The following is a 27339-nucleotide window of genomic DNA, read 5'->3' as shown; positions in this document are numbered from 1 at the left end:
CTGGGGCAGCCTCCATGGGAGGCTCTTCTTCCTTGCTGGCTGGCCAGAGGCAGAGCAGGTAGAGAACCCCAGTACCTGTGCTTTAATGTAGGTACCAGGGGACCTGACAACATGGAGGTCTATCCTGCTTTGGAGGCCTACAGTCTCTTCCCAAGGTCCCCAGCCTGTTCTCAGCCTGGCTGCTTGCTGCAGAGTGGTGCTTCCTTTGGCCGGAGGAGGCTGGCTTTGTGCTATCTGATCTCCTGACTATAGTGGTGATGATGGCTGTGGTTGACTGAGTGTCTTCTGTGTGCCAGGCCCATGTCGAATACTTCCCATGTTGGCTCTAATCCTCACTGCAATCCTAAAATGGGGGGATTATTATCCCTATTTTACAGATAGGGAAAATGAAGCTCAGAGTTGCCTAAGGTTGTCCAGTAAGTGAAAGGGGGAGCCAGAATTTGAAGTCAGGTCCCTCTGAACCCCAAATCCTTATTCTCTCCACTGGATTATACTACCTGGGTAGGGAAGATGCAGGGAGCAAAGCCATGCAGTGAATCAAGGGGTGCCAAGACCAGGAGTCAAGTCAATTCAGGCAGGGTTTCTTGATGACCCACTATGTGCTGGATGATTTTTTGAGAAATCTAAAAACTGACAAACTACTCTCCTTGTCTTCAAAAAAGCTTTCAGAAAAGGGATAAAACAAGCCTCCTTTTAACGGCAGATTGAGGCAGAATGTGGTCAGTACCCAGAGAAGACCAGCCTAGAGTGCTGGGGTAGGGGTTAATCATGAAAGGAGGCCCTTTCACATGAGGTGGGCCTTGAAAGACGGACAGGATTTTGGTTGGTAGAGGTGGAGAGCAGAAAGACAGCATTTCTGGAATAAGCACCATTGTGAGCATAGGCTCATAAAAGTAAGAAAGTAGGGATGTACCAGAGTTAGTAGGGGGCACTGGCAGGGTCTGGAGACCAGTGAGGGTAAAGGAAAGCCTTATCCAGCATGGACCATGGTCCTCTCAGGCTGTAACTGTCTAGCATGTGGTAGAGCTGTGAGCTCTAGAGCTGGACGACCTGGATTCACATCCAAGCTGTCTCTTCCTCTTACTAGTCATCTACCTTGGCAAGTTCTTTCACTTATCTGTGATTGTTTCCTCAGCCATAAAATGGAGATAATAAGCTGAGCTACTTTAAATGTGTAAATATATGTATAGTGTTTAGAATAATGCCTGCCACATAGTAAGCACTTGATAAGAGTTTGCTACTTTAGTTAATAGTAGTATAGTAGTAGTGGTAGTGTCTTAATTATTATTATGACTAACACTGCTGCTGCTGATTGGTGACCTCAGGAAGTTAGTGAATTTCCTGCAGGTAAGCCTATCTTTGATGGAGGTGGGGGTATTACTTGCCTCTCACCAGTATCTGATGGGTGATGCAGAAGCAGTAGGGCTTTGGAGATTCTTTTTCCACTCCTTTTCATCTAAGAAGCTGGGCCTAGAACATGGGACCCCAAAGCAGGGCACTTTGATGTGGAGCTTGCTCTCATCCCAGGTGGCCGCAGCTGCCTAGTGAAGAGCAGTTCCCAGTATTTCCCAGCAAGAAAGGGCGGGTGAGCGTGCTGGCCAGGTGCCCGGAATGCCAGCACCATGCCCCCAGAAAAGTGTGCCGAGCTTGATGTCTCTCCCACCGCTGCTGTGGTTGATTATCTCTGAGTAACAGAGAGTCATTTCTAATCCCATTTAGAATCATTGCTCAAGATAATCCTGTTTCGTAGTAATGATATTCCAAGCCCAGCATGCACCCGTTTCTAGTTTGGCAGACACATGCCTTGACCTCAGGCCACCCAGACACTGCTCCCTGGAAAGTGATGTCAGCTCATTTGCCTAAACTGACAGTCTCAGGGTACCCACCCCCTTCTCCAGCGCTATATCCCATCCTGGGGTTCTGTGTTCAGTGCTGTCTTCATGGAGAAGATCAGTTCGGATGAAAAGAGCATCCAGTACTCATCCAGTTCAGCAGCCTGGGGAAGGGTGTTCCATTTCTAGGGACTGTGGTATGGTCCACTCCTGCACCTCCTCTTTAAGGACATCAGACCCACTCTGTGCTTATTTAAATAGGGGTGCCACAGGGATATCGGCTCGGTGCTTTGTGACCGCCTGGAGGGGTGGGATAGGGAGGGTGGGAGGGAGGGAGACGCAAGAGGGAAGAGATATGGGAACATATGTATATGTATAACTGATTCACTTTGTTATAAAGCAGAAACTAACACACCATTGTAAAGCAATTATACCCCAATAAAGATGTTTAAAATAAATAAATAAATAAATAAATAGGGGTGCCAGCTTGGTGGGTCAGGAATATACAGTAAATATGGTAGGTGTGTCTGGGTTGCAGCAAGGTATTTGGCTGTCTCTTATAATATCCACATTAATAAAATATGATGTGGCAAATAGTTTGGTCAAACTAATGTATGGTGAATGATCTGGTTCATTGTTTATATGTGAATGGATATCAGACTGGAAAGCAGACTGTACTGGTGAGCCACAGGGGTCTGTCCTATTCACTAGTCATATCACTGATTCTAGTGAGACCATTGATAAATGCCAACCAAATGGGCAGATTAAATGAAGCTTAGAGGTAGTTGATATGTTAGGTGAAAGAGTCAGGGATGTGAAAAAAGAACTCCGTGGGCTAGAGCAATGGTTAAATCTGTGGTGATAAAAATTAATAGGGACAAGTGTTTCAGTCTACAGTTAAAACCAAAAACCAACTGTAAAATCCTAGGAGACCCACTTTAGCAATACTATCAAGTAAAGCCCAGGAGCTGACTGAAAACTCAATGTGTGCATCAACAGTGCAGTGTTAAGGCCTTAGAAGTGAATTGATTCAACGAATATTTACTGGCCCGTACTGCGGCCTATGTGCAAGGGAACAGATGGCCAGGCACAGTCCTTACTTTGGGGAGCACAGTCTAGTTGTGTGTGGCAGAGTGGTGAGGAACAAGAGCTCTGGAAAGAGGGCCTGAGTTTAAAACCTAGCTCTACCTCTGAACAGCTGTTTCCTCATCTGCAAAGTAGGAACAACGTTAGCATCTGCCTCAGCATAGGGTGGTTGCGAAGATTAACATGCATGTAAGACTGCTTACTGCAATGCCTAGTGCATAGTACGTCTAGGAGATGTACCAGCCTCAACATGCTCTTACGGATCATTTGCCTGGAGAGAGCCTAGTCTAGCCTATACTGTGGAAAGAATCCCTAATAACCAGGGCTTGACCACACTGCCCCATCGGTTTGGCGACTGTGTGTTATGAACCACAGATTGACAGATATGGAAGTGTATTTAGAACTAGGCTAAGTATATGAAATTGGGATTGTCCTGGAAATCCTGTGATGGGTAATCTCGATTCCTTGGCCCTCTGCTTAACGTGCCATGTCTTCCTTAAGCCTTGCCCAAATTATCTCACCTGGTCTGAGCCCTCTACTGATTTTGACCCTTGTCCCTCTGAATCAGACTCCCTCTTATCCCAGCTAGCTGTTATGACCATCTGAAAATATCACTGTCCCTGGTACATAGTAAGGGCCCAGCGACTATGGGATATTATGACAGACTAATGGATGGTCAGATGGGTGAGAACCAGTGTGGTTTAGGGGAGTGTGCACTGGGTTTGGCCCCAGACAGACACATGGATTTGAATCGTGATTCCTGTGCTTATTTAATGTGTATACTTGGATAACTCATGTTATCTCGTTGAGCCTCAGTTTATTCATTTGTAAAATTGACTAGTACCTCATTGCAAGTGGTTATAAGGATCTGGAGTAGTAAATGTAAAGTGCTCAACCCACCGTGGCTGCTTTATTATGATTATTGATCTTTACCTTTTGAGGGAAGTAAACAAAATAACATCCTCATTCGAGGAAACGGGGGCACATTTTCTACACAGGTACCTTCCTTGCTTCCTCCCTAATCTTTAGTTTGTTTCCCAAGGAAGCTGGCTTTAAAAAGAAAACTGCACCCCACCCCCCAAAAAAGAAAAGAAAACTGCCTTCCCATCCTGCCCCCCACCAAGCTCATGCCTCTACACCACAGGACCTCTAGATTCAACACAGGCCAGTTCCTTTGGTCGGGCCTCCCCGCTTTCCCGACCGCCTGTAGACCAACCAGTAGACTGAATGATCCATAGCTCATTTGACTTTCCAGCAAACCTCCTGACCTGTGACCTCTTTGCTTTCTCCCCTCATCGAGGTGTGCTCTGGGTTGAGAATAGGTCAACTCTTTGTCTTTTCCTTGGGACACAGTGACCCTATGCTTGCATGTGGGGGGTAGAGGGGAGGAGGAGTCGGAGGAGCTTCTTCTGAAGCTCCACATTGTGTGGGGACGACCTGGAGCTGGGATCACTGCCCTTCTTGCTTCACCAACTCCAGCTGCTCGCCAGCCGCCTTTGACACGCGCCTCGCCCAGCTTAGGCCTCAGCTCACACCACAGGTTTCCTCCCTCTTTCCTAAACAATGTGATGATCCAAAGCCCCTCCGGCCACTGAGAGCAGAAAGCCAATTGATGTAACTGTCCTCCTGTGCATTGTGACGCCCCACTGTCCTGAAAGCAGGAGCTCATCAAGGTCCACGTGAGCCAACTTCCTACGTGTGCTACCACATCTAATCTAATTACAAACCTGATCGGAAAGTTAAAACTCGCCTGGTGGGGGCTGTTGCTCCAAAGGGAGTTCTGTGAGTCCCAGGAGCTGCTTCTTAGGGACCACCCTCCCGTTCTTTTCCTCAGCTTTGTTTGGGAACTGCCTAGTGGAGGGCAGGAAGGGCCTAGTGCTCAGGAGAGGAAGATGGAAGTTTTCCACAGCTAAGCTGCCTGCAGCCCAGTTCGGACCCTCAGGTGGGGGAAGGCTGGGCAGGGCTGAGACAGTTGCATTCCACCTTTCTCCCCCATCTCTCACCAAATAAAATAATTATTTCATTTATTCATTCTTCATTTTTTCGTGCAGTCATTCAGAAATCATCTGTTGACCACTTATTGGGATCCAGGCACTGGGCAAGGAGCTGTGAAAGAAGGTTGAGACATGGCTCTTGCCCCGTGATCTACTGGGAAAGGCAAGTAAAAGTAGACAGGCAATAACGACATAACATGGTGAGGGCCACCTTCCACAGGAGTAAGTACTGGATTCTGTGCAAAGAGGGAGGGTGTGGACCCGGGCTGGGAGTCGGAGAAGCCTCAGTTGAGTTGGTGACTATGTCACTGAGGAGCCCTAAAGGTGAATGAGCACTAACCAGTTGAACCAGTAGGAGGGGCCTGCGTGATGGCCTTTGGTGTACTTCGGGGAGTTAATTGTTTTCACTGGGTCCTTAATTCTTCAGCCCCCAAAATCACTAGATCAGCATGGGAATTAGAGTTCTGCAATTGAGAGACTCCCTGAAGGAATAAATTTTTAGAACAGATGGTCAAGTTCAATTAATGAATAATAGTAGGTGGCAGGGAATCAACCCCTTTTTAAAAATCATCTATTCATGTTGCTGCACGTGTATCCAGCCTGTTGCTTCTGACTGCTGCATCATGTTTCATAGCATGTGTCTACTACATTTAACTTACCTGTTCCCCCAGTGATGGACACTTGATTGCCTCAACTCCCCACTGCCACAAAATACGTGGTGAACATCTCCCATGTTGCCCTCTATAGACCTGTGTAAGAATCTCTCTGAGATACATATCCTCACGAGCAAAGTGCTGGGTCATAGGGTAAGGTACTTTAACATGACAAATATTACAAGATTGGCTTCCAGAATGGCTGCTCCAGTCTGTCCCCTGGCAGTGCATGAAGAATCTGAGATCCGCATGTCTTCACCAACACTGGGCATTTTTCAGCGTTCTCACTTTTTGCCAGTGTGTTAACTTGAAGTTCTATCTCATTTTTTTAAATTAATTAATTAATTTACAGTAAGTCCTTGTTGGTTATCTCTTTTAAATATAGCAGTGTGTACATGTCAGTCCCAAATTCCCAATAAAATGCTATCTCATTTTTAAAAATTTTCCTTTCTCTAATCACACACAAGCTTGAGGATCTCTTCATATACTTAATCATCTTGTTTGTTTGTTTTTTTCCTCCTCTGGGCATTGACTGTTCATATCCTTGCCTCATTTTTCTGTTGGGCTTCCTGATCCTAGCCTTGTTGCTAAAACTTGAGTTGAGGCAAAGTGCTTCTACAGACTGTTAGCTACCTGGGAGTCAACACAGGGAAGTGAGAGGCCATGTAGCAGAGTGATAAGGACATGGGCTTGGTAGCCAGACTGCCCTGGTTTGAATCCCACCTCTGCTCCTTACAGCTGAGTGACCTTGGACAAGTTACTTATCCCTCAGTTTCTGTTTAACCTCCTTCATAGGGTTGTTGTGAAGATTAGATGTTAGTATATATAAAGTATTTAAAATAGTGCCTAGCATGTAGGAGGTATATACAAATGCTAGCTCTTATTATTAGACTGCTGTCTTCCTCCTACTTAGCCCTACTGTACCCTTGAGAAAATAGATACTTGTATCAGCAGGCAGTAAAATAAGCAGAAAGAAAACAGCTCTCAGCCTAGGCTCAGAGCTCACCACTCCTACTCACATGTGTAACTCTTACCAAGGTCTCGGGCTCTGGACCTGCATTCTGCTCCCTATCTAAGGCCAATCTTTAAGACCTGACCATTTCTGATTAGCCAGATTTCCAGGCCTGCAGTGCCCCCCATCCCTGGCCTGGCTAGCTCGGCCCTATTGCTGCTTCTCTGCCAACCTGTCAGCTGGATACTATCCCTCACAACCTTCACCTTCAGTATTCACAAAGCCCGGTCTTTTTGGTGAGTCAGCTCACTTGGGCAGAGATAAGACCAGAGTAGATTCTGATGGACACACAGGAAGGCAAGTACTGCTACCAGAGCCAAGTCACTAAAGGCCAACTCTAAACCCCCATCCTCCTGGGCTGTAGACATTCTCTGACTCTCCAGATTAGTATTGGAAGTAGGGTATCTGGAGATTATCTCTAGCCTTTGAGGTTGATACTGACATTGGTAGGCATATCTTTCCACAGACCACCAGAGGCCAAGTCCTGAGGTGGCTGGGAGAATTGCTGATGTTTGTAAGCCTTTGTCCGGTGAGAACCTCTGGAGTAGTCAGCATAGTTCCTTTGAGTGTGTTATAGAAAAACATAAGTGAGTGGGATGGTGTACTCTGTCCCCTTTAACCCAGCTATTAAGACCATGAAGGCCTAGCCCATACACTTCACTGCCCATTTAGCACCAGCTACTCCAATTTAAGATAGTGATACCTAAACCCAAACCTCCCAAGTGATAGCCAGTATGCCAATGCCAGAACAGCGGGGCGGCTCTAGTTTTCCTTTGGTGGATCACCTCGGATAGCAGTACCTGCCTCCCTTTGTGCCGTCAGATCCTGTAGTCCCCTTGTCAGCCAGGTGGGCCAACTCACCATCTTGTGTACGTAACCTTCTCCCAGATACAGTTCTGAATTGGGGGATTTGTTTCTGCTTCAGCAAAAAATGTCAAAGAGGCAGAAATCTCTTCATTTGCGAAGTCTCCTCACTGCTGCCCCTGGTGTCTGCTTCTTTTGCCTTGTCTTGACCTCTGATACCAGTGTGTTTCTTCGTTTCTGGTTGCTTACTTGTTTTGTGGTCTGCTGTTTCCCTCTGCCTCTAGTCCTTGACATCTGACCTGGCTTTTTACTCTCTGCCTCACGTCTCTGCTGCCTGGTCTCTGGCCCTTGGCTCTGTTTTGACTATGAACTTCTTGACACTCCCTGGGCCTGGCCTGCTGCTAAGCCTGTTCTCACGAGCCTTGCCTTAGCTTTCTCTTACCTGGCTAGCCTCCTACTCTGTTTCTACCCTCCTACATCCCATTGGTCCACGAAGTTCTTTTCATCATCAGAGCTAACCATAGTCATGTAGTCCTTTAGCCTGATCTGGGCTGGCTTCTCCAAAAAGGGCCTGATCCCTGTGGAACTCTGTGTTAGATGCTTTTTAAGTATGAGACAGCTCTTGGGCAAAAAAAGCTTACTAGCTATCTGGTAAGGTGTTTGGTGCCACTCGGCCTGAGCAGCCACAGTTCCTTTAGTCCTAGGTATACCCCACAGTGGGGCTGCTGCCTTTTGAGTTAATTAAAAGTGAAAGGAGTCTTCTCCAGGATTGCAGAATGAGTCACTAGCTTGGATGCTCACCCTCTTTGTCCTCCAAGTTTGTGAAGTGAATTGCCCATTCCTTTTGATTGGGTTAGCAGCCCCAGGGCTTAGCCTAGTCACTTTCCTCTCCCCATCCTGCCAGACCACTGTCTGCCCTTTGGGGCGAAGGGCAGCATACTTGGTTGCTTGGACACGTCTTGCAGCCTGCAAATTGGACAGATGGAATCAATACTCAGGAACCTGGAGAGGCCCAGGTAGCACAGTTAGTGACACTAGCTGCCTGGAGGGACAGCTTGCCATGGGAGGGGGTGTGATTGAATGGTGATTGGACACAGCAGCTGAGGATTAACCAAATTATGTCCCTTTGAGTTTAGATCGACAAACCCTTCTCACTTAGATTTTAAAACAAGCCAACTTGTGCAGAATATAGAAGAGCTGCCTTATTTTTTTAACATCTTTATTGGAGTATAATTGCTTTACAATGGTGTGTTAGTTTCTGCTGTATCACAAAGTGAATCAGCTTTACGTATACATATATCCCCATATCCCCTCCCTCTTGCGTCTCCCTCCCACCCTCCCTATCCCACCCCTCTAGGTGGTCACAAAGCACTGAGCTGATCTCCCTGTGCCATGCAGCTGCTTCCCACTAGCTATCTATTTTACATTTGGTAGTGTATATATGTCCATGCCACTCTCTCACTTCGTCCCAGCTTACCCTTCCCCCTCCCCGTGTCCTCAAGTCCATTCTCTATGTCTGCGTCTTTATTCCTGTCCTGCCCCTAGGTTCTTCAGAACCTTTTTTTTTTTTAGATTCCATAGGTATGTGTTAGCATACAGTATTTGTTTTTCTCTTTCTGACTTACTTCACTCTGTATGACAGACTCTAGATCCATCCACCTCACTACAAATAACTCAATTTCATTTCTTTTTATGGCTGAGTAATATTCCATTGTATATATGTGCCACATCTTCTTTATCCATTCATCTGTCAATGGACTTTTAGGTTGCTTCCATGTCCTGGCTATTGTAAATAGTGCTGCAATGAACATTTTGGTACATGACTAGAAGAGCTGCCTTCTTTTTTTTTTTTTTTTTTTTTTTTTTTTTTTTTTTTTTTGCGGTATGCGGGCCTCTCACTGTTGTGGCCTCTCCCGTTGCGGAGCACAGGCTCCGAACATGCAGGCTCAGTGGCCACGGCTCACAGGCCCAGCCGCTCCACGGCATGTGGGATCTTCCCAGACCAGGGCACGAACCCACGTCCCCTGCATCGGCAGGCGGACTCTCAACCACTGCGCCACCAGGGAAGCCCAAGAGCTGCCTTCTTAACACAGGGCTATGCCAGCATGAGTCCTGGGGGTGATTAGGTATATATCTAGAGCCCACTTCAGCCCAGATTTGTGTTATTATCACTAAGATTATATGGACACAGAGAAGAGAGCTCATATTTGTGGATCTCCTTTGATGTGCCAGGCACTGTGGTTTTACATACTTATAACCTACAAGGGAGGCATCATTATCTGTTATTCCAGTAAGGAAATGGAGTCCCAGAGGTATAGTAACTTGTCCAAGATCACAGTCAGTAAATGATAGAGCTTTGATTTGAACCCACGTCTCCCTATACTTGTTATAAAATTTCATGCTGTCTTCCCAATTTGTGTCTTAGTTCAAACTTCTCTTGACTTTCCCACAGCCCAGCTATGGGGTCAGGTACATAGTAATGATAACTAATGTTCTTTGAGCACTTATTATATGTCAGGCACTGTACAAGCACATTACATACACTAACAGAGTCATATGAGCTAGATACTCCTCCTTTTTTTTTTTTTAATTTGGGGGTGCTGCATACCATAACCTTCTTTAGGAGTATCACAGTACTCATTAGCATTTATGTGTGTATGTATGTATTTATTTACTTGGGCAGGCTGCGTTGGGTCTCCGTTGCTGCGCACGGGCTTTCTCTAGTTGCAGCAAGTGGGGGCTACCCTTTGTTGCGGCACGTGGTCTTCTCATTGCAGTGGCTTCTCTTGTTACGGAGCACAGGCTCCAGGCGTGCGGGCTTCTGTAGTTGTGGCTTGCAGGCTCCAGAGCACGGGCTCAGTAGTTGTGGTGCACGGGCCCAGTTGCTCCATGGCATGTGGGATCTTCCTGGACCAGGGCTTGAACCCGTGTCCCCTACACTGGCAGGCGGGTTCTCAACCACTGCGCCACCAGGGAAATCTGAGCTACATACTCTTAATATCCCTGATAATTATGATTGCAAAATGATTTTCTAATTTCATCATTTGTTCTACATTTATTATTTGTCATTCTACAATAAAGAAGAGCTTTCCCGTCTCTCCCATTGACTTATTCATTTACTTTCAATACGGACTCTTGGAATCTTAGTGTACCCAATGGGTGATAATCCATTAATGTCTTTATTCATGTTGATGTTCATATTGTCTCCGATTTTAAAGCCAGCGTTCTTAACCTCTGTACCATACTACATCCCTTTCTATCAGATATTTTTCTCACTGCCTGCAGGTAGTTGCCCATCTCTAACAGCCTTTTTGAACCCTCTTTTAATCTTCTGGCAAGCAGGAAGACTAATGCCAGTCTTAATCCAAATTATGTGTAAACTATGAGCAAATAGTCTCCAAGTGAAAACCTGACAGACTCTGCTGTGAGTTAAATATCTGAGTTTTAGACATTGATTTTAGGTGCTTAGAGACCCTTCTTATTTCTCTTTGGGATCATAATTCATATCCTAGATAAATTACCTGTAAAAGGTAATTCTTAAGATCCTTTTAGGTAAGGGGAATAGGCACAGGAGGCTCACTTGACCATGTTAGATCAGATGTAGAAGAACCCCATCTATGTGGGAGATCGATTCTGGTTCTTTGACTTACCTATGAGGACTGTGTGTTTGTGTGCATGGGAGTTATTGAAATTCATTCATCCGTTCAGCAAATAATTGGGCAGGTCCTGTGCCTGTTGAAGGTTATGAAACTCAAACCAGTTGATACAGGGAAAACCAGCAATACTGCTGGCTACAGATATTGAAAAACTAACAAAGGAGAGAAACTAAAATTGTAGGTTGGCTTTTTAATATTTATGATAGAGTGATTTTTAAATTTTTATTTATTTTTATTTTTGGCTGGGCCACAAGGCTTCCAGAATCTTAGTTCCCCAGCCAGGGATTGAACCCGGGCCCTGACAGTGAAAGTGCCAAGTCCTAACCACTGGACCACCAGCGAATTCCCTAGAGTAATTTTTTTTAATGCTTGCCATTTATGCCTTCAAAAGCATTAATAGTTTTGAAGGCCAGTGAGCAAAAGATGAACATGCTAAGAGAAAAATAGGCAAAGGACATTATGCCTGAAAATAAAAACAAAATTGATAATTGTGATTCATGAAAAAGGAAACACAACTGATTGCTAAACATTTCTTTTAAGTCCAGCCTCACTAGTAATCAAGGAAATGCAAGTTGAAACAGCAGTGTGATTCCATTTTCTGTGTCCAGATTAACACATAATGAAAAAGCTTTGGTGAAAGAAAGGCACAGCGGTTGCTCTCATCCTTCTTCCTTTGATAGTAAAAATAAAAATCGGTACAATCTTTCTGAAAGGTAATTTAGTAACATTTATCAAAATCCTTAAAAATGCTTATACTTTTGATCTAGAAATTCATCTGTTAGGAATTTATGCAAAGGAAATAGAGATTGTTATTGAAATATTAAGAATAATCTAATTGTTTTACCATTGGGGATTAGCTAAATATAGACGAGCCTTTTAGTAGAATACTGTGCAGTCATTAAAAACAATGTGATAGACAGATATTTAAGACATGGAAGGGGGGTGAGGTATGTGTGTGTTTAGGGAGAGTTTATATATGATCCAATTTTTGGTAAATAAAAATGTGCATACATTGAAAAAAATGGAAAGATGTTATATATTCTAAAACTTTTTTCTTTTTGATTAGCTATATCTTCTGAGTTTTTTTAATAGTGAACACGAACCTTTTTTTATTAGGGAAAAAAAAGGAAAGTATTAGCAGGAACATTACATGATAGAAGGGAAGCTAACATATATGGAGTATTCCTGGGTCAGGCACTGTACTTGGTGCTATATAAATTCACCTAACTTAACCTCACTGTGGAGGCTCCTGCCTCTTGTCCTACTCCCTCCAGTTCATTCTCACACAGCTATAGGAGTGATTCTTCTAATAGCAAAGATTTGGAAGGAAACACACCAAACTATAAATAGTGGTTAGTCTTAGAATTTAGATTAAGGAGATGGCTATAAGGGAAGACTTTCATTTTTCAATTTAATATTTCTATATGATTTGTATTTTTTTAATGTATATATCTTGAAGTGGGGAGGAAAAGCATGTGTTGCCACGTCACTTCCCTTTTAATCCCTTCAGTGGCTTATCTCATTCCCCACTTTTCTTCCCCTTACACCCTCTACTCCAATTCTACCTTTTTTTTTTTTAATTTTATTTTTTTTGGCTGCATTGGGTCTTCGTTGCTGCGCGTGGGCTTTCTCTAGTTGCGGCGAGCAGGGAGCTACTCTCTTTTGTTTTTTGGGTTTTTTTTTTTTTGCGGTACGCGGGCCTCTCACCGCTGTGGCTTCTCCCGTCATGGAGCACAGGCTCCAGACGCGTGGGCTCAGCAGCCACTGCTCGCGGGCCCAGCTGCTCCGGCATGTGGGATCCTCCCGGACCGGGGCATGAACCCGCGCCCCCTGCATTGGCAGGCGGACTCCTATCCACTGTGCCACCAGGGAATTCCGTGGGGGCTACTCTTTATTGCGGTGCGCGGGCTTCTTATTGCAGTGGCTTCTCGTTGCAGAGCACAGGCTCTGGGCGCTCGGGCTCAGTAGTTGTGGCTCACGGGCTCTAGAGCACAGGCTCAGTAGTTTTGGCGCATGGGCTTAGTTGCTCCGTGGAATGTGGGATCTTCCTGGACCAGGGATGGAACCTGTGTCCCCTGCATCAGCAGGTGGATTCTTAACCACTGCACCACCAGGGAAATCCCCAATTCTGCTTTCTTCAGGTGAAGTTTCGTGCTCTTTTGCCTCCGATTTGTAAATGCATTGGGTCCTCCCACTTCACCAACCCAGATCTGGCTTCTCAGCCTTCCAAGTCTTTAACACCTTAAATACCACATCCTCTGGGAGGCCTTTCTTGATCCTCTCCCTTAGTTTCCCACCATACATGGTACTTCTCCCATCGTAGCCTTTATCACACTTCGCTGTAATTTTATGCTAATTTGTTGTCCTTCCCAGAAGAGACTGTAAGCTCCTTGAGGGCATGGACACTAGCACCTAGAACAGTGACTAGAACATAGTAAGCATTTGATAAGTAATTGATGAATAAACACTTCGTATTTTATTGTCTTGGACACTGAGCCTTAGAGAGGCGTTAGATAACGTGTCCAGAGCGTCTCAGCCAGTAAAGTTGCAGAGCCAACTTTCCTACCCTTGTCTTTGATGCTCGTAAAGTTCATGTTCTCTCCACTGTACCACTCACATGAGCAGAGGCAGATCCAGTCCCCAAACATGTCTCAGAATCTGAGTGTCTACTTCCTCAGCCTTTCCTGTTTTTGACACTTGGTGTCTTTTTGATTTCTTCCAGTGTGGTGCAGGTCCTGCTTGCAGCTGGTGCTGACCCAAACCTCGGGGATGATTTCAGCAGTGTTTACAAGACTGCCAAGGAGCAGGGAATCCATTCTTTAGAAGGTAAGTGTGGGCTACCCTGCTGTTCTGAGATCTCTCCTCCCTGTGGCTTCCAGGCAGCCGTGCTCTGTGCCAACTCTACCAGCAACTCAGGGTGAGAGCCTGCAAGTCCCTCATCCTCTAGGAACTCATAGAGAGCGCAGAAGGCTTGGAACAGATGCCCTTCACAGTCCCCTCTGGCTGTATAATTTATGTCACTTCAAGTCTTGGGGAATAAAATAGAGGCCCAATTTCATAACCGGGGTGGAGGGGTAGAAGAACCTTTTAACTGGTGTTCTCCCAAAAGTGCCTCAATCTGTGGAGTCTCAGATGAGTGGACAGTGGAGCAGGTTTCCATAAAATAATTAAGGCAACTGTGTGGAATGTGGATTTATTCTTCCTCTACTTTCTTCAGACTTACCCTGTCCCAGCCCTGCCCCAGAACTAGAAAGCAGCCTCACTGGTTTCCTCAGCCTCAGAAGTCCCTCAACTGTTTTTTTCCCCTCTTCTGTGTGAAATACAATCCTCTCTCTGGACTGGCCCCTCAACTTACTGAATGACCCAGGACAAAGAGTGGACCTTGTCTGTGCTTGTAAAATGGGGTGGTCATCAGTGCCTCCCTGGGGTGTTGTGTGCATGGTTGCTTGGACTTCTCAGAGGAAGGAGGCGGTGTGCACCTACCAGGGCTTGGTCACGTGTCCATTGAAGGGTACCTGGGCAAGTTAGTCCGTTATTGCCTCTGGTGAGTTTTTCAAAAGTAGGGTTGAGAAGAGGGTAGGTTGCTTTGACTGCAGACAGAGATGAATATTTTACGTTTGAGCTTTGCTTGTCCAGATTGGCTCTGCTGCCCGCCCATTATCCTGGATCACTCACAGAGGCTGAGATTCCCCTCCCTTTCCAGCAGCAGGGCAGATGAGCAGTGGCTACTTTAGGGTTGGCAGTAATGCCAGGACAGACAGCCTTGCTGATTGCCTAAGGGTCAGAACATTGACCTGAGGGAAGGTTCAGCAGAGGGAAGCAGTGTGCTCAGCCCTCAGAGCTGTCAGCAAGGCTACCAGACTGACGTGGGTGTGGTAGCCTAGGGCAGAGGTGTCATTGCTGCCCCAGCAAGGTTTCTCAAATCAGCAGCCTGAGAGAAATGTCAAGAGCATCAGAGCATTGCTACCCAGTTGCAGTGTGAAGTTGCCCTCCCCCTGCCTCTCCACCTCTCTGAACCTGCTCCTTTTATCAAGCTCGCTTGCTGTGACTAGATCCTCCATGGAACTTTTGCTGCAACCTGCCCTCAGCTGCTCTTTTGAATGTTCTCTAAATCTTGGCCCTTTATGTGGTTATTTGAACTCTGATCTGCTCATATGTCTTTTCTTTCCTCGTCAGCTGACAGTTCCATGTTCAGGCCTTGACCTATGCCTCCTTGGATTCCCCACTGAGCTGGGGGAATCATGTTCACTTTGTTTCCAACAGAGGAGAATTTCATGAGTACCCAACTTGCCCTATATTTGCAGCCTGATGTGTGGGGACTCACCTTATAGGCTGTCCTCTCCTCACTAAGACATAGCATTGCCACCCTCAGCTCTGTCTTCTGTTCAGGTGCTCTCACCAAAAAGCAAGGAGGAGCATTTGCTGAGAGGGCAGGGCCAGGTAGAAGGGAAGGGATTATTTGAGTGCCTTCTTATCTGTTCTTGGGATCCCAACAGGGTCCAGTAAGCATTTTTGATTTCACAGAATCTCAGAACTGTGAAGCCGTCTAATCCAACCTCTGCTGTCACACCAGTCCCCACCCGTGCCTTTCACGTTTTGTACCTTTGTGTTCTAATAGTTCAGCTTTCCAGGTTGATCCTCATATTCAACATTCTAGATCAGTGGTCAGCAAACTTCTTCTGGAAAGTGCCAGATAGTAAACATTTTAAGCCTTGTGGGCCAGTTGGTCTTAGCTGTGACTACTCAGCTTGGCCACTGTAGCGCAGAACACAATACACAAATGAGAGTGTGTGGATGTGTTCCAGTAAAACTTTATTTACAAATATTGGCAGCAGGCTGGATTTGGCCCATAGGCTGCAGTTTGCCAACCATGTTTTAGATATTTCCTTTTTTCTTTCTTTCCTTCCTTTCTTCTTCCCTCCCTCCCTCCCTTCCTCCCTCCTTCCCTCCCTTCCTTGCTTCCTTTCCATTTCTTTGCCTGTTTTCATCAACCTCCTCTGAATTTTTTTTAGCTTTTGCTAGCCAGCCTATATTCTAGGTAGGTAGACAACAAAAATATTGGAATAGGCTAGCGTATCTCTCATGAAATAAAGATAAAAATATTAACTATCTCTTCTTATTTTATATGATCTGCAAAGTTAGCAAATAGGCTTTCTATGGATTCAGTTACTTATTAAGCAATCATTTTACAAAATTTTATTGATCACATTCCTATCTAGCAGGCATTGATCTAGGTACTGGTGAGTTAGACAAGATCCCTGCCATCATGTACTTCATGTGCTAGTCGTTGATTAAAATGTTTACAGGACTCTATTAAGTACAGAGCCCTGGAGCTCATGATCAGGACAATTTAGAAGTATTACTCAACAGTCACAGCTGTAGATCCACCAAACTTCATTCTTTTCTAGCCTCCATTTCTTCATCCTGTCCACAAAATTTTAAGAGATTTTCTCTGATTTATTGCTGAAATAAAAACATGTTTAACATTTGTCTTAATTTGTTGTTCAGTAATCCTTTCCCAAAAGGATATTAGGTTATTCTGGCATGGTTTTGCCTTATCCTTAGCGAACCCATACTGGTACCCAGTAATCACCTAAGTGTTTCAGAACCATTAAAAATAAATTCTAGATTGAAATAATAAATTTTATCAACAATCATTGATAAACTCACTGCTCTGTGGCTTGTGAGATCTAACTCTCTCTGTAGCTTTTTCTCTTTTTTGAATTTCAGACTACCTTTGCCGGCCACAGTTTTCTGGCAGCTCAGCCGATTTTCCCTGATGTATCAGTGTGGATGTACTCTGCTCTCTGACTTCATACGCTCTGCTTTCTGACTCCGGGCCTGGAGAGTGACAGTTCTTTAAAATCGTCTCAGGGTTCTCCTCTCCTTACCAGTCTAAGCCTTTAACTCCTTCTTAAACATATTTTTCTTTCCTTTTTCCATTTAAAGATACCTCATTCATTTATCCATTCAACCAGTATTTATTGATTGCCCACTGTATGCAAGTCACTGTACCCAGCTCGGGGTCATTCTCACTGCTGAAGTAGACAGAAACAAAAGAATCCTGTGGTTCTTTTTTTCTTTGGATTGGACTGACTTTTTCATGGGAAGCTACCTGACTTGGGGATGTGTGAGGAGGTTAAGTAGAAGACGAGGTACAAGCCCCTTGTCCAGAGTGTGTCTAGGCAAATTCACAGGAAAGTCACAAGCTCAGCAAAGTTCTTCAAAACACAAGCAAAGTATAAAGTCAGTGCCAAAGTCCATCAAGTTCACTAAATTTCTAATAGATATTTCTGTGGGGTTCAGCCTGTGCTCAGTACTGAAGGGAAGAGTGAGTTGTAGTTTGTGACTTTGGCAAGACCTCCCTAAACCCCCATAATATCTCCCTTGTCTACCTTATCAGTATTATGTGAAGATGAAGAGATAAAGTATGTGATGTGTGAATTGTAGAGTACTCTACGGTTGTAATTGCTTATTAGTTTTGTTTATTTATAATTGAGCATGCACTTACTGAGTGTCAGGCACTCTGCCAGATGCTGGGAATAAATAAAAATGGATATATATGATCTAGCCCCTCAATATATATGATCTGCTCCCAGTCGAGTAAGAAGACAGACCTGTGAACAGGCACCACAGTGCAGAATGATAAATGCAAAGGTTGATAGATGTACAAAGGATATAGGTAGCACTGGTATAGGTAGTGATGCCCTCTATCTGAAGGCAGACTGATATCTGGGAAGTGTCACAGGGTAAGTGACTTTGAACTGGGTCTTAAGGATGTGTCAGAGACTGCCAGGCAGACTAAGAGGGGTGGACTTTCCAGGTAGAAGGGATAACACATGCAGAGACATGGGATAGGTGACAGCCACTGGAATCATCTGCCACAGTACTGAGAATAGCAAGAAGTAAGACCAGAGAGGGAGGCAGGGTTCTATGTGGGAAAGACCCTGAAAGGCAATTCTAGGGAGCTCATAGTGTTTTCTGAAGGCCATCAAAGGATTTTAAGTAGGAGAATGCTCAGTTTACATTAGCATTTTAGACGGACCATTCTGATGGGGTGGGGATGAATTGGAGAGGAGAGATTAGCAATGTTTGGGGGATGATGGATCCCTTTGAGAATTGGATGAGAAGTCATGCTCCTCTCCCTCAAAATGCATTTCTCATTTCTGGGGATTTCTAAAAGAAATCTTTGGGAATGGAGAGAACAGGTATTAGAAAAATATTAGGAGGAGGTGGAATATTCAGTGGAATGTGGGAATTGATGGAAAAGGAGGCACCCATCTGTCACCTCGGGTTCTGCTTTCGGTGAACTGTTAGATGAGTGGGTCTGTAGTTCAAAGAAGTCTGGCAGCATTTGCTTGGTAGTTAAAACAATGAATGTGACTGAAACTGCCTAAGGAAAACAGTTAAAGGGAAGGGATAGGAGGACAAGTCCTTCACTCAGGGTATCAGCATTTAAGGTGTGGGGAGGAAAGAGGATCCAGGCAAGGAGACCAAAAGGTATCAGAGAAGTTTCTCTCAGAGAGGCTCTATATCCGTTCTGCCTGCTCAGAATGGGCACAGCCTAGAGAGGAAAGAAACCTCTTTGCTGAGACTTGGCTATCGGTTGCCCCATTTCTAGTGAAACCCTTCTCCTGTTTGACATTTGGCATTGCTCTAGCAAGAAGCCTGCTCAACTGGCACATTACTGTATCTTCAGCTCTTGTCAAGGTTGGTGTTTCTGGGTAGAGAGCAGGTCTGCTGGTGCAGGTGATGTAGGGATGCTTGGCCTTATTGGTCTGACTGTTCTGTCCATTCTCTCCAGTTCTCAGAATGGCATCTTCAGAGGCACAGCGGTATCCTGGAGAAAGGTCAGTCTTCAGTGCCAGGAAGTAATGGGTCCTCTAAGCTCTGTCACCAGCTGTGTGATCTTAAGCAAGTGGCTTAAGGTCCTTGAATTTAGGTTTTCTCATCTGTAACATAGGGATAACAATACCCATCTTAAAGGGTTGTTTGGATGACTAGAAATAAATACATGTAAAGCACAGTAGCATGTGATGAAGAATTTCTGTACAGAGTTGGGTCTTGGATCAGTGTAAGGCAGGAAACCTGCCTTGGAGGTACTGAGCAACTCACCACTCAAGGGGCACTGACAGAGGCTGGCTGTCCGCCCATCAGGGATTTTGTAAAGGGTCATTAGATTATATAGCCTCCAAGGTTCCTGTCAGCCATGTGATTTCTAAGGTTCTAGAAACTTTAGGCTCATCGTCAGAGCAAGTAATGTACTTAGAAGAAGTAGGATTTGAGCTGGACTTTGGAGAGTGAAGAGGAGGGGGAAAAAAAGAAAAGATTTTCTTAGCAGGGAGCACAGCTTGAGCAAGGCACTTAGAGGGGACACGTGGAGGGGAGCTTAAGAGATCACGGCTGCTTCTCTACCAACTCACTCCCTGATCTTGACCACATTCCATTCAGTGCCTTGAGCCCCACCCATGCCCACTCTAGGAGAGTTCCACTTGTGGCTGGCTGATGGGTGGTGGGCCCCAATCCTCAGGTGGAGGAGGCAGTAGATTAGACGTAACAGTAAACAAGTCACCCAGTCAGGGATGCTGCTGGCTGCTTGTAAGTAACTGTTATAAACATTGGGTGTCTGGGGCTGTCAGAAATGCAAGTGAGCCCTCTGAGCTCCTCCCACATAGACAATTAAAACAATAAAACACGGCAGAAACGTGGCCAGAGCAGGCTATAAATCAGCTTCTCTTCTCAGCTCCAAGTGGCAGCTGTATAAAGATGAGTTGTACAGAAGCTGGGTTGGCACAGGGCCCTTCTGGGGGTAGAGGGCCTGACTTTCCTGGCTGAACCTGCCAAGGCCAACCCCACCAGCCCAGTTGGCCCTCTTCCCACAGCTCCAGGGGCTGCAGGTCCTGACCTGCTCCAGCTGACTTCCCCATCTCTGTATCTTCAGATGGGGGACAGGATGATGCAAGCTGGTACATCACAAACCAGTGGACAAGTGCCCTGGAGTTCAGGAGACGGCTAGGAGTCCCCGCCAGCGGTAATGGAACTGCTCTCTATAAAATTTCTCCGTCTCCCCAGGACATGCTAAGGAGTAGTCTTACCCTAGCTCATCTGTTCACTATAAGTTAACACCTAGCACCCACTGCATGTCCAGACCTACCCAGGCAAAGCAGAGAGAATCTGCGCCCTTGGAGACAAACTCAAATGGGAGTAATAAGGCTCCCAAGGACCTACGAATCACCTAGAGAGCTTGTTAAAACACAGATTCCTGCCACACCCCGACTCCCAAGATTCTGATTCAGTATGCCTGAGGTAGGACCTGATATTTTGCATTTCTGCATTTCTAACAGGCTCCCACTCTTGAGTAGATGATCTAGGCTACTTGTGCTTGAACTGCTTTAAAAAAAACTCATCTGGACCTTCTCCTCCCTGGAAGAGACCTTTTTTATTGCCACTTTAAGTTTCATTCCTAGAGCATCTGTGTGCTTAAGCCATGGTATTATGGGTGTACAGAACACTTAGTAGCTATGACACCTGGAACAATTTTCTGTACCTCTCAGAGGCTGCATCTCCTTATTTGTAAAATAAAGGTTATTGGGAGAGTTAGGGGTAGTATATTTATCCCTAGCCTAAAACGTAGAACATAGAAGGCATTCCATTAATGTAAATTTCTGTTTTTATATCATCATCTTTGTCCTCATCATACTCTTATATAAAACTTCATTCAGAGTCTCTGTCACAGCCTTCCAAATGCTTTTCAGCGGTAGCAAACTGTTATCTGCAAAGAACCAAACATTATCTCAGAGTCCAAGGAATGGCTTGGCTATCACCTAACTGTGTGACCTTGGGCAGTTCTCTTTAGCTCTCTAAGCCTTGATTTTCTCATCTGTAGAGAATAATACTTTTTATACCATAGGTTTATTATAAAGATCAAATTGAAGTACTTATGAAATATTTGAGAAAATACAAGGTATCATGCACATACAAGGTATCAGCAAGAATGATAATTAATAACAATGAAGATTGACGACATGACCAAGACAGTGTTTGACAAGGGTCCAGTCAGAGGTGCAGATAACAAGGACTATCAGAGCTCAGAGAAGAGAATCTCTGTCTGAAACGTCAGGAAGTAAAATGATATTTGAGCCTCAAAGTATAAGGTTTTATGGAAGGGCCTGCAACTAAATGTGAATTGGGTGTGATCAGAGAAGGGGTATGTTATGTCCAAAATATTCAGGGGTGGAAAACAGAAAAAACATATTTCAGGGCAGCAAGTAAACTGGTTAGGGTGAAGCATCTGTACAGCAGAAGATTCATTTTAGAGGGTAATGAGCAGTAAAGGTGCTGCTTTAAAGAGAGTAGGCTGGGGCCAAATCAAGATTCTTGGACCTTATCCTTTAGGCAGAGAGGAGTCTTGAAGGTCCTAGAGGAGAAGGTACTGCAGGAACTGATTCCTTCCAGAGTAGAGAAGCAGGGGGAAGTGGTAATAATAATAGGTAAGATGATGATGATGACGATAGCTACAGCAGCAGGTTATGTTTATTGATACTTACTGTGTGCTCACAGCAACCCTGTGATGTAGGCACTAAAGGAAACTGAGGCAGAGAGATGATGCCAAATGCCAGCAGAACTGTCTCCTGCCCTTGTAGGAACCCAGCAACCATATCAGCTTGTATGTGCCCCACACTTAGCTCAGAACCTCTGACTTGTCCGAAGTCTTGGAAGGCTTGGGGATCTGCCAGGCCAAAAGCTGTTTGGGCAAGCTATTATTTTTAATAATGTCCCTGCCTCTTCCTCATCATTGTCAGAGCCTTGTCACACCTTCAGTGCCAGTGGTTCTACATGTCATTTCTCAGCAGTGTCAGCCACTACAGAGTCACTAGGATGGACAATGCACTATCTATCAGGCCTTTTGGTCAACTTCAAGATTAAGTGTAGCAGCCAGTTAGGTTAATTGTTTCCATCCTTTTAGCCCTCCAAATCTATATATACATTTAACTAAGAGAGGGAGATAGACTAGTTGACATGTTTTATTAAAAAGAATAAATTCGATACATTTATGAAAATAAGAAAAAAGTGGGATGGGGTGTCAAAGAACTAGTCTTATGATTTTTAACTGATTTACATATTTTGTGTATAAATATTTTTTCATCAAAAGTTCCAAATCAGGGATGGGTCCCACACACCACAAAAAATATATTAGAGACGTTTATATGGATAGCAGGAAGGGAGACAGAGGGCTGAAATTTTCCAGGCACCCAGTGATTGATGGGGGCTGAGGCTCCCCCTGACGCTTTATTGAGTTTCCGATGATTATCTCTCACTGAGACATTTTTTACAGATGACGGTCGAGCTGTCACAATGGACCATGGGGGAAAAAAAACCAACAATAATAACACTTTAATCTTTTTACCGCACTGCTCCCTAGTATCTCAGATTCATCTTCCCTGACGCACGCAGTTCATTATTCTGCCCCTCCCTGGATGGGAAATAAAGGAAAATAAATATATATGTAGACACACTTACCCACATACATACACACACACAGAGTATATATAAGAGACCACCCCAGAACCAGAGAGGGGCAGAATTTATTGTTCTTTTTGCAAGTGTTGAGGTTTATTAGTAGAGATGCTGGGTTGGCTTGGAATTGGCTATTAATTACAGCATTTTGTATTTGTTTTTTATTGCGGGCTTTTAACATCTTAAAGAAAAGGCAGAGGAGAGGCAAGCAGGTGTAGAGATGGGGAGCACAGAGGGACCAAGTTTAGCCAACCAAGTAGCATGGCTTGCTGAGAGGCAGAGAGGTCAGACTCCTTCCTCTTGTTGCCAGCCCTGCCCAGAGGATCCCTGGACCTGAAAGAATACTGCTTTGGTTAGGATCAGGGTGGGGGCAGGGGAGTAGGAGAAGGTGAGATCAGGGTAATTATAGGACAGATCAAAGGGACTCTAGATACCTGTGAGCATGTTATTCCCCTGAGAGTTAGGAGAGATGGGAAGTAGTGGAAGTTCAAACAGACTGTTGATGGGTCTGTAGATAACAGAGTAAAAGATAACAGAACAAGTTACAGATTCTTAAGAGTTTGCCCAGCTCTTTGATTTTGATGGTGTGCAGGTGAGACATGGGCTCTGGAAAGCTCTACCTGGGTCTGTGGTCAGAGGAGGGTCCTGGGCCAGAGAGGATGCTTCTAGGGCCACAGGCAGGGCGAACAACATATTGTCTTAAGGTTCCAGGCCAACCTTCCTGCTCTTCCATTTCTCTTTCTTGGAGTGAGAGAAGATGGACTTGGGATCCCAATGGGAAGGCTGCCCTTGATGTGTCTCCAGTAGACTAAGTGCTAGCCCAGTCTTCTCTTTAATTCATCAAACCTTTCTGAGCTCCTACTACAGAAAGTGCCAGTGCTCATGCTACACTATGATAAGGTATAATAAGGTGAGCCAGGGTCCTGTTTTTAAGGAGAAACCTTCCAGTCTATGGGCAGAGAGCATGGTGTTTGTGAGAACCATTTTTAAGCGAGGTCTAACCCTCCAGCCATAGGCCAGCCTAGATGACCGTTCTCTACATGAAGGTTAAAGAGATCTATAAGACACAGTATCTGTCCTTCAAGAACCTGTTTTCTGCTTGGAGAGACAAGCGTAACATCCATTCACTAAAGAAGTATTTATGGAACACCTGCAGTGCTCAAGAGTGTATGCATGAAGCAATCTGAGAACACAAAAGACTATGTAAGAGAAAATGTTAACTAATTTGATGTGGACTAGACAGTACTAGAATGCAGAGAGGAAAGGGAGATCAGTGAAAATCAGACTTCTTGAGTTGTAAAGAATGGGTAAAACATAGATAAATAAAAGGAAGAAATAGTGAAGCCATGATATCACATAGAGAAGAGAGTAAAAGCCTTGGAGTTGAACAGACTAGCTCAGTCATTGACTACCAGTATGACCTGAAACAAGCTACATAACCTGAGTGCCAGCTGCTTCATTTAGTAAATAAGAATAATAATAATAACAGCCCTGTATGATTCTTTCAAGGAAAATAATTGTAAAGTTCCTTGCACAGTACCTGGCACATAGTAAGTGCTCAGTAAATGGAAGCCATTATTTTCTTATTACTTAAAGAGTTTTTAATATATATATGTGTGTGTATTATATTAATATGTATATAAATATATTTTTTAAATATATTTTTTAATTTTTTGCTGCACTGCATGGCACGTGAGATCATAGTTCCTGAACAAGGGATCGAACCCATGCCCCCTGCAGTGGAAGCACAGAGTCTTAACCACTGTACCCCCAGTGGTTTCTGCTTGGAGAGACAAGTGTAACATCCATTCACTAAAGAACTTCACTCTTGGGAAGTCCCCCAGGAGTTATATATTTATGTAAGACTCTTCGTCCTGGGATATTAGCCTTCAGAACTCACCTGTGACCCTTCACTGAGTATGAAATGGGCTCCTTTCAGTGAGCTAGACATATTCTTCAGTATTAGTGTAAGAGGTGATTCTGGCCATGGTTAGAGTGGCATCAAGAAGAGGAAAGGGCACAATAATAAATTTATTACCATTTATTGCATCCTTACTACATCAGGCAATGTGCTCAGTTCTTTACATTTTTTAGTGTAACAGTTTTATTGAGATTTAATTTACATACTATATAGTTTACTCATTTAAAGTGCATAATTCAGTGGTTTATAGTATATTCACAAGATTTGTGCCACCATCACCACAATCAATTTTAGAACATTTTCATCACCCTGTAAAGAAACCCCATACCCATTATCAATCATTCTCCACATCTCTCAACTCTCCCTAGCTCTAGACAACCACTAATCTACTACTTTCTGTTTCCATAGGTTTGCCCATTCTGGACACTTCATATAAATGGAATCATACAATATGTGATTTTTTGTGGCTGAATTCTTTTTGACTTAGCATGTTTTCAGGGTTCATTCAAGTTGTAGCATGTATCAATACTTCATTCCTTTTTCTTAGCTGAATAATATTCCATTGATGGCTATACTACATTTAGTTTATCCGTTCATCAATTGAGAGTCATTTCAGTTGTTTTGACTTTTGCTATCATGAATAATGCTGCTGTGAATGTTTGTGTACAAGTTTTTGTGTGAACATAATGTTTTCAGTTTTCTTGGGTTTATATCTAGGAATAGAATTCCTGGGTCATATAGTAACTCTATGTTTAACCTTTTGAGGAACTACCAGGCTTTTCCAAAGAGGCTGCATCATTTTAAATTCCCACCAGCCATGTATGAGGGTTCCAGGTTCTCTTCATCCTCACCAACACTTATTATTGCCTGTCTTTTTCACTTTAGCCATCCTAGTGGATATGAAGTGGTATCTCATTGTGGTTTTGATTTGCATTTGATGGCTAATGATGTTGGGCATCTTTTCATGTGCTTTTAGGCCATTGTGTGTCTTCTTTGGAGAAATATCTACTCAGATTCTTTGTCCATTTTTTAATTGGATTTGCCATTGAATCTTATGAGATAGGTGATGATATCTATCTTGCAGATGAGAAAACAGATTCTCAGCGATGTTAATTTGATCAAAGTCATACAGTGAGTTTTGCTTACCAGTCTGACTGGCTCTGACCTTTATGCTCTTCCTAATACACAGTGCTGCCTACTGAGAATTCATGGTAGGATCACCAGGGTCATCTCATGGAGGGGGGTCTCTCCAGCAGGAAGGGAGGAGTTGGAAGTCTATTTGGAGACATTAGGACCAAGTAGGAGAGCCTCTGAAAGTCAAACAGAGGAATATGGATTACAAGTTCCAGGACAGCAGAGGACATGTTAATTTAAAAATCACCATTTCCTAGATGCAGCCATTTCCTGTGCCCTTCACTATATCACATCATTTCAATTTTCACAACAACCCAATTCAAAGATATTAATGCTTCTATTTTACCAGTGAGCAATTTGAAGCTCAGAGGGATGAAATAATTTTCTAGAGTCACCAGGATTAGAATCCAGGTCTTTCCAGCTCAATATTCTGAACTCTTTCCTTTCAGAGATACTTGGTAAAAGATAGATTCTTTTGATGTTATTTGCAGCATTTATAAGATCTTGAGGGCAGAGCCTGTTCATATCGCCATGGCCCAGCCCATGGAAATTACGTAACACTTTGCTGGATAAACAAGGAAAAAGGCTAGAGTATATGCTATAGAAAGACCTAATTCCAGTTGGATTTTGGCAGGGAGAGGAGGTTTGAGTGAGATATTGGATGTCTCCAGTATCCCAAGACTTGGTGTCCTGGGGGCTTTGCTCTAACTTTCTAAACATGGGCCTTGGGAAGAACATTCTGGTGCCTAGACATCCTTGGCTTCCCTAGAGCAGATCAGGCATTTGGAAGTGGGATGGGTTTGGCCAGCCTTGCATCTTTCTTGTGTTCATGACAAGATTAGAATGGGAAGGACCCTCAGAGACCAGACCCTCAGAGACTAGTCCAGTGCTGCTCAGAGTTTTCTGTGAGGAGCAACACAAAGGGCTTTTTCAGCTCTGCATTTCCAGGCCCTGCCTATTGAATCTAAATTGCTGAAGCAAGGGCCCAAGAATCAACTGTTTTTTTTTTTTCTTACAAGTTACCCATGTGATTCTGTTGCCATTAAAGTTTAAGAGCCACTGATGTGAAGAAACTCCTCTACTTTAAAAATAGGGGATCTGAGGGGCTTCCCTGGTGGCGCAGTGGTTGAGAGTCCGCCTACCGATGCAGAGGACACGTGTTCGTGCCCCGGTCCGGGAAGATCCCACATGCTGCGGAGCGGCTGGGCCCGTGAGCCATGGCCGCTGGGCCTGCGCGTCCGGAGCCTGTGCTCCGCAACGGGAGAGGCCACAACAGTGAGAGGCCCGCGTACCGCAAAAAAAAAAAAATAAAAAAATAAGGGATCTGGGACATGGAGGGATTGAGATACATATCAAGTTTAGTGAAAGCCATTTTTGAACCCAGTTCACTTTTCTCCTGGTCTATTGTTTTTGCTGTTCCCCATGCTGCTTAATTCATCAACAAAAACCACTGCCTGCGCATAGCTTTCAGGATACAGTCCAAACCCCTCTCAGGATCAGGCCTCTGCCTGCCTGGGCAACCTCATCTGTGCCCACTGCTCTACCTGCCTTCACTCAGCATTCCAAGTTTGCTGAAGAACTCCCAGTTTCTTGTATGGGCAGGTAATGCAGCCTTGACCCTCTGTCCTTTGCAAGCACCACTTCCTTTCCTGGAACACTCTTCTCTACCTCATCTTCCAGTTAGTTTTTCTGGGAGATTCCTCCCCAAGCCACATGACATGTGCCCTGTC

At 44.4% G+C, this 27339-nt stretch overlaps 1 protein-coding gene across 6 annotated transcripts in view; it reads left to right on the top strand.

The window, feature by feature from the left end:
- CLPB (ClpB family mitochondrial disaggregase) overlaps positions 1-27339 on the top strand; it is a 169289-nt gene that overhangs the window by 42609 nt on the left and 99341 nt on the right. For 4 of the 6 annotated variants that reach the window (XM_067750218.1, XM_067750222.1, XM_067750219.1 and 1 more), the window contains exons 4-5: positions 13760-13863; positions 19979-20068. In XM_067750218.1, coding sequence (XP_067606319.1) covers positions 13760-13863; positions 19979-20068 — 194 coding nt within the window. The remainder of the gene's footprint in view (positions 1-13759; positions 13864-19978; positions 20069-27339) is intronic. The other 2 variants (XM_067750221.1, XM_067750223.1) reach the window with 1 other exon arrangement.

The sequence above is a fragment of the Pseudorca crassidens genome, chromosome 9 (genome assembly GCF_039906515.1).
Source record: "Pseudorca crassidens isolate mPseCra1 chromosome 9, mPseCra1.hap1, whole genome shotgun sequence".
NCBI classification, from domain to species: domain Eukaryota; kingdom Metazoa; phylum Chordata; class Mammalia; order Artiodactyla; family Delphinidae; genus Pseudorca; species Pseudorca crassidens.
Note: the sequence above shows the minus strand (reverse complement) of the source record. Positions and strands in the feature narration are given on the sequence as shown.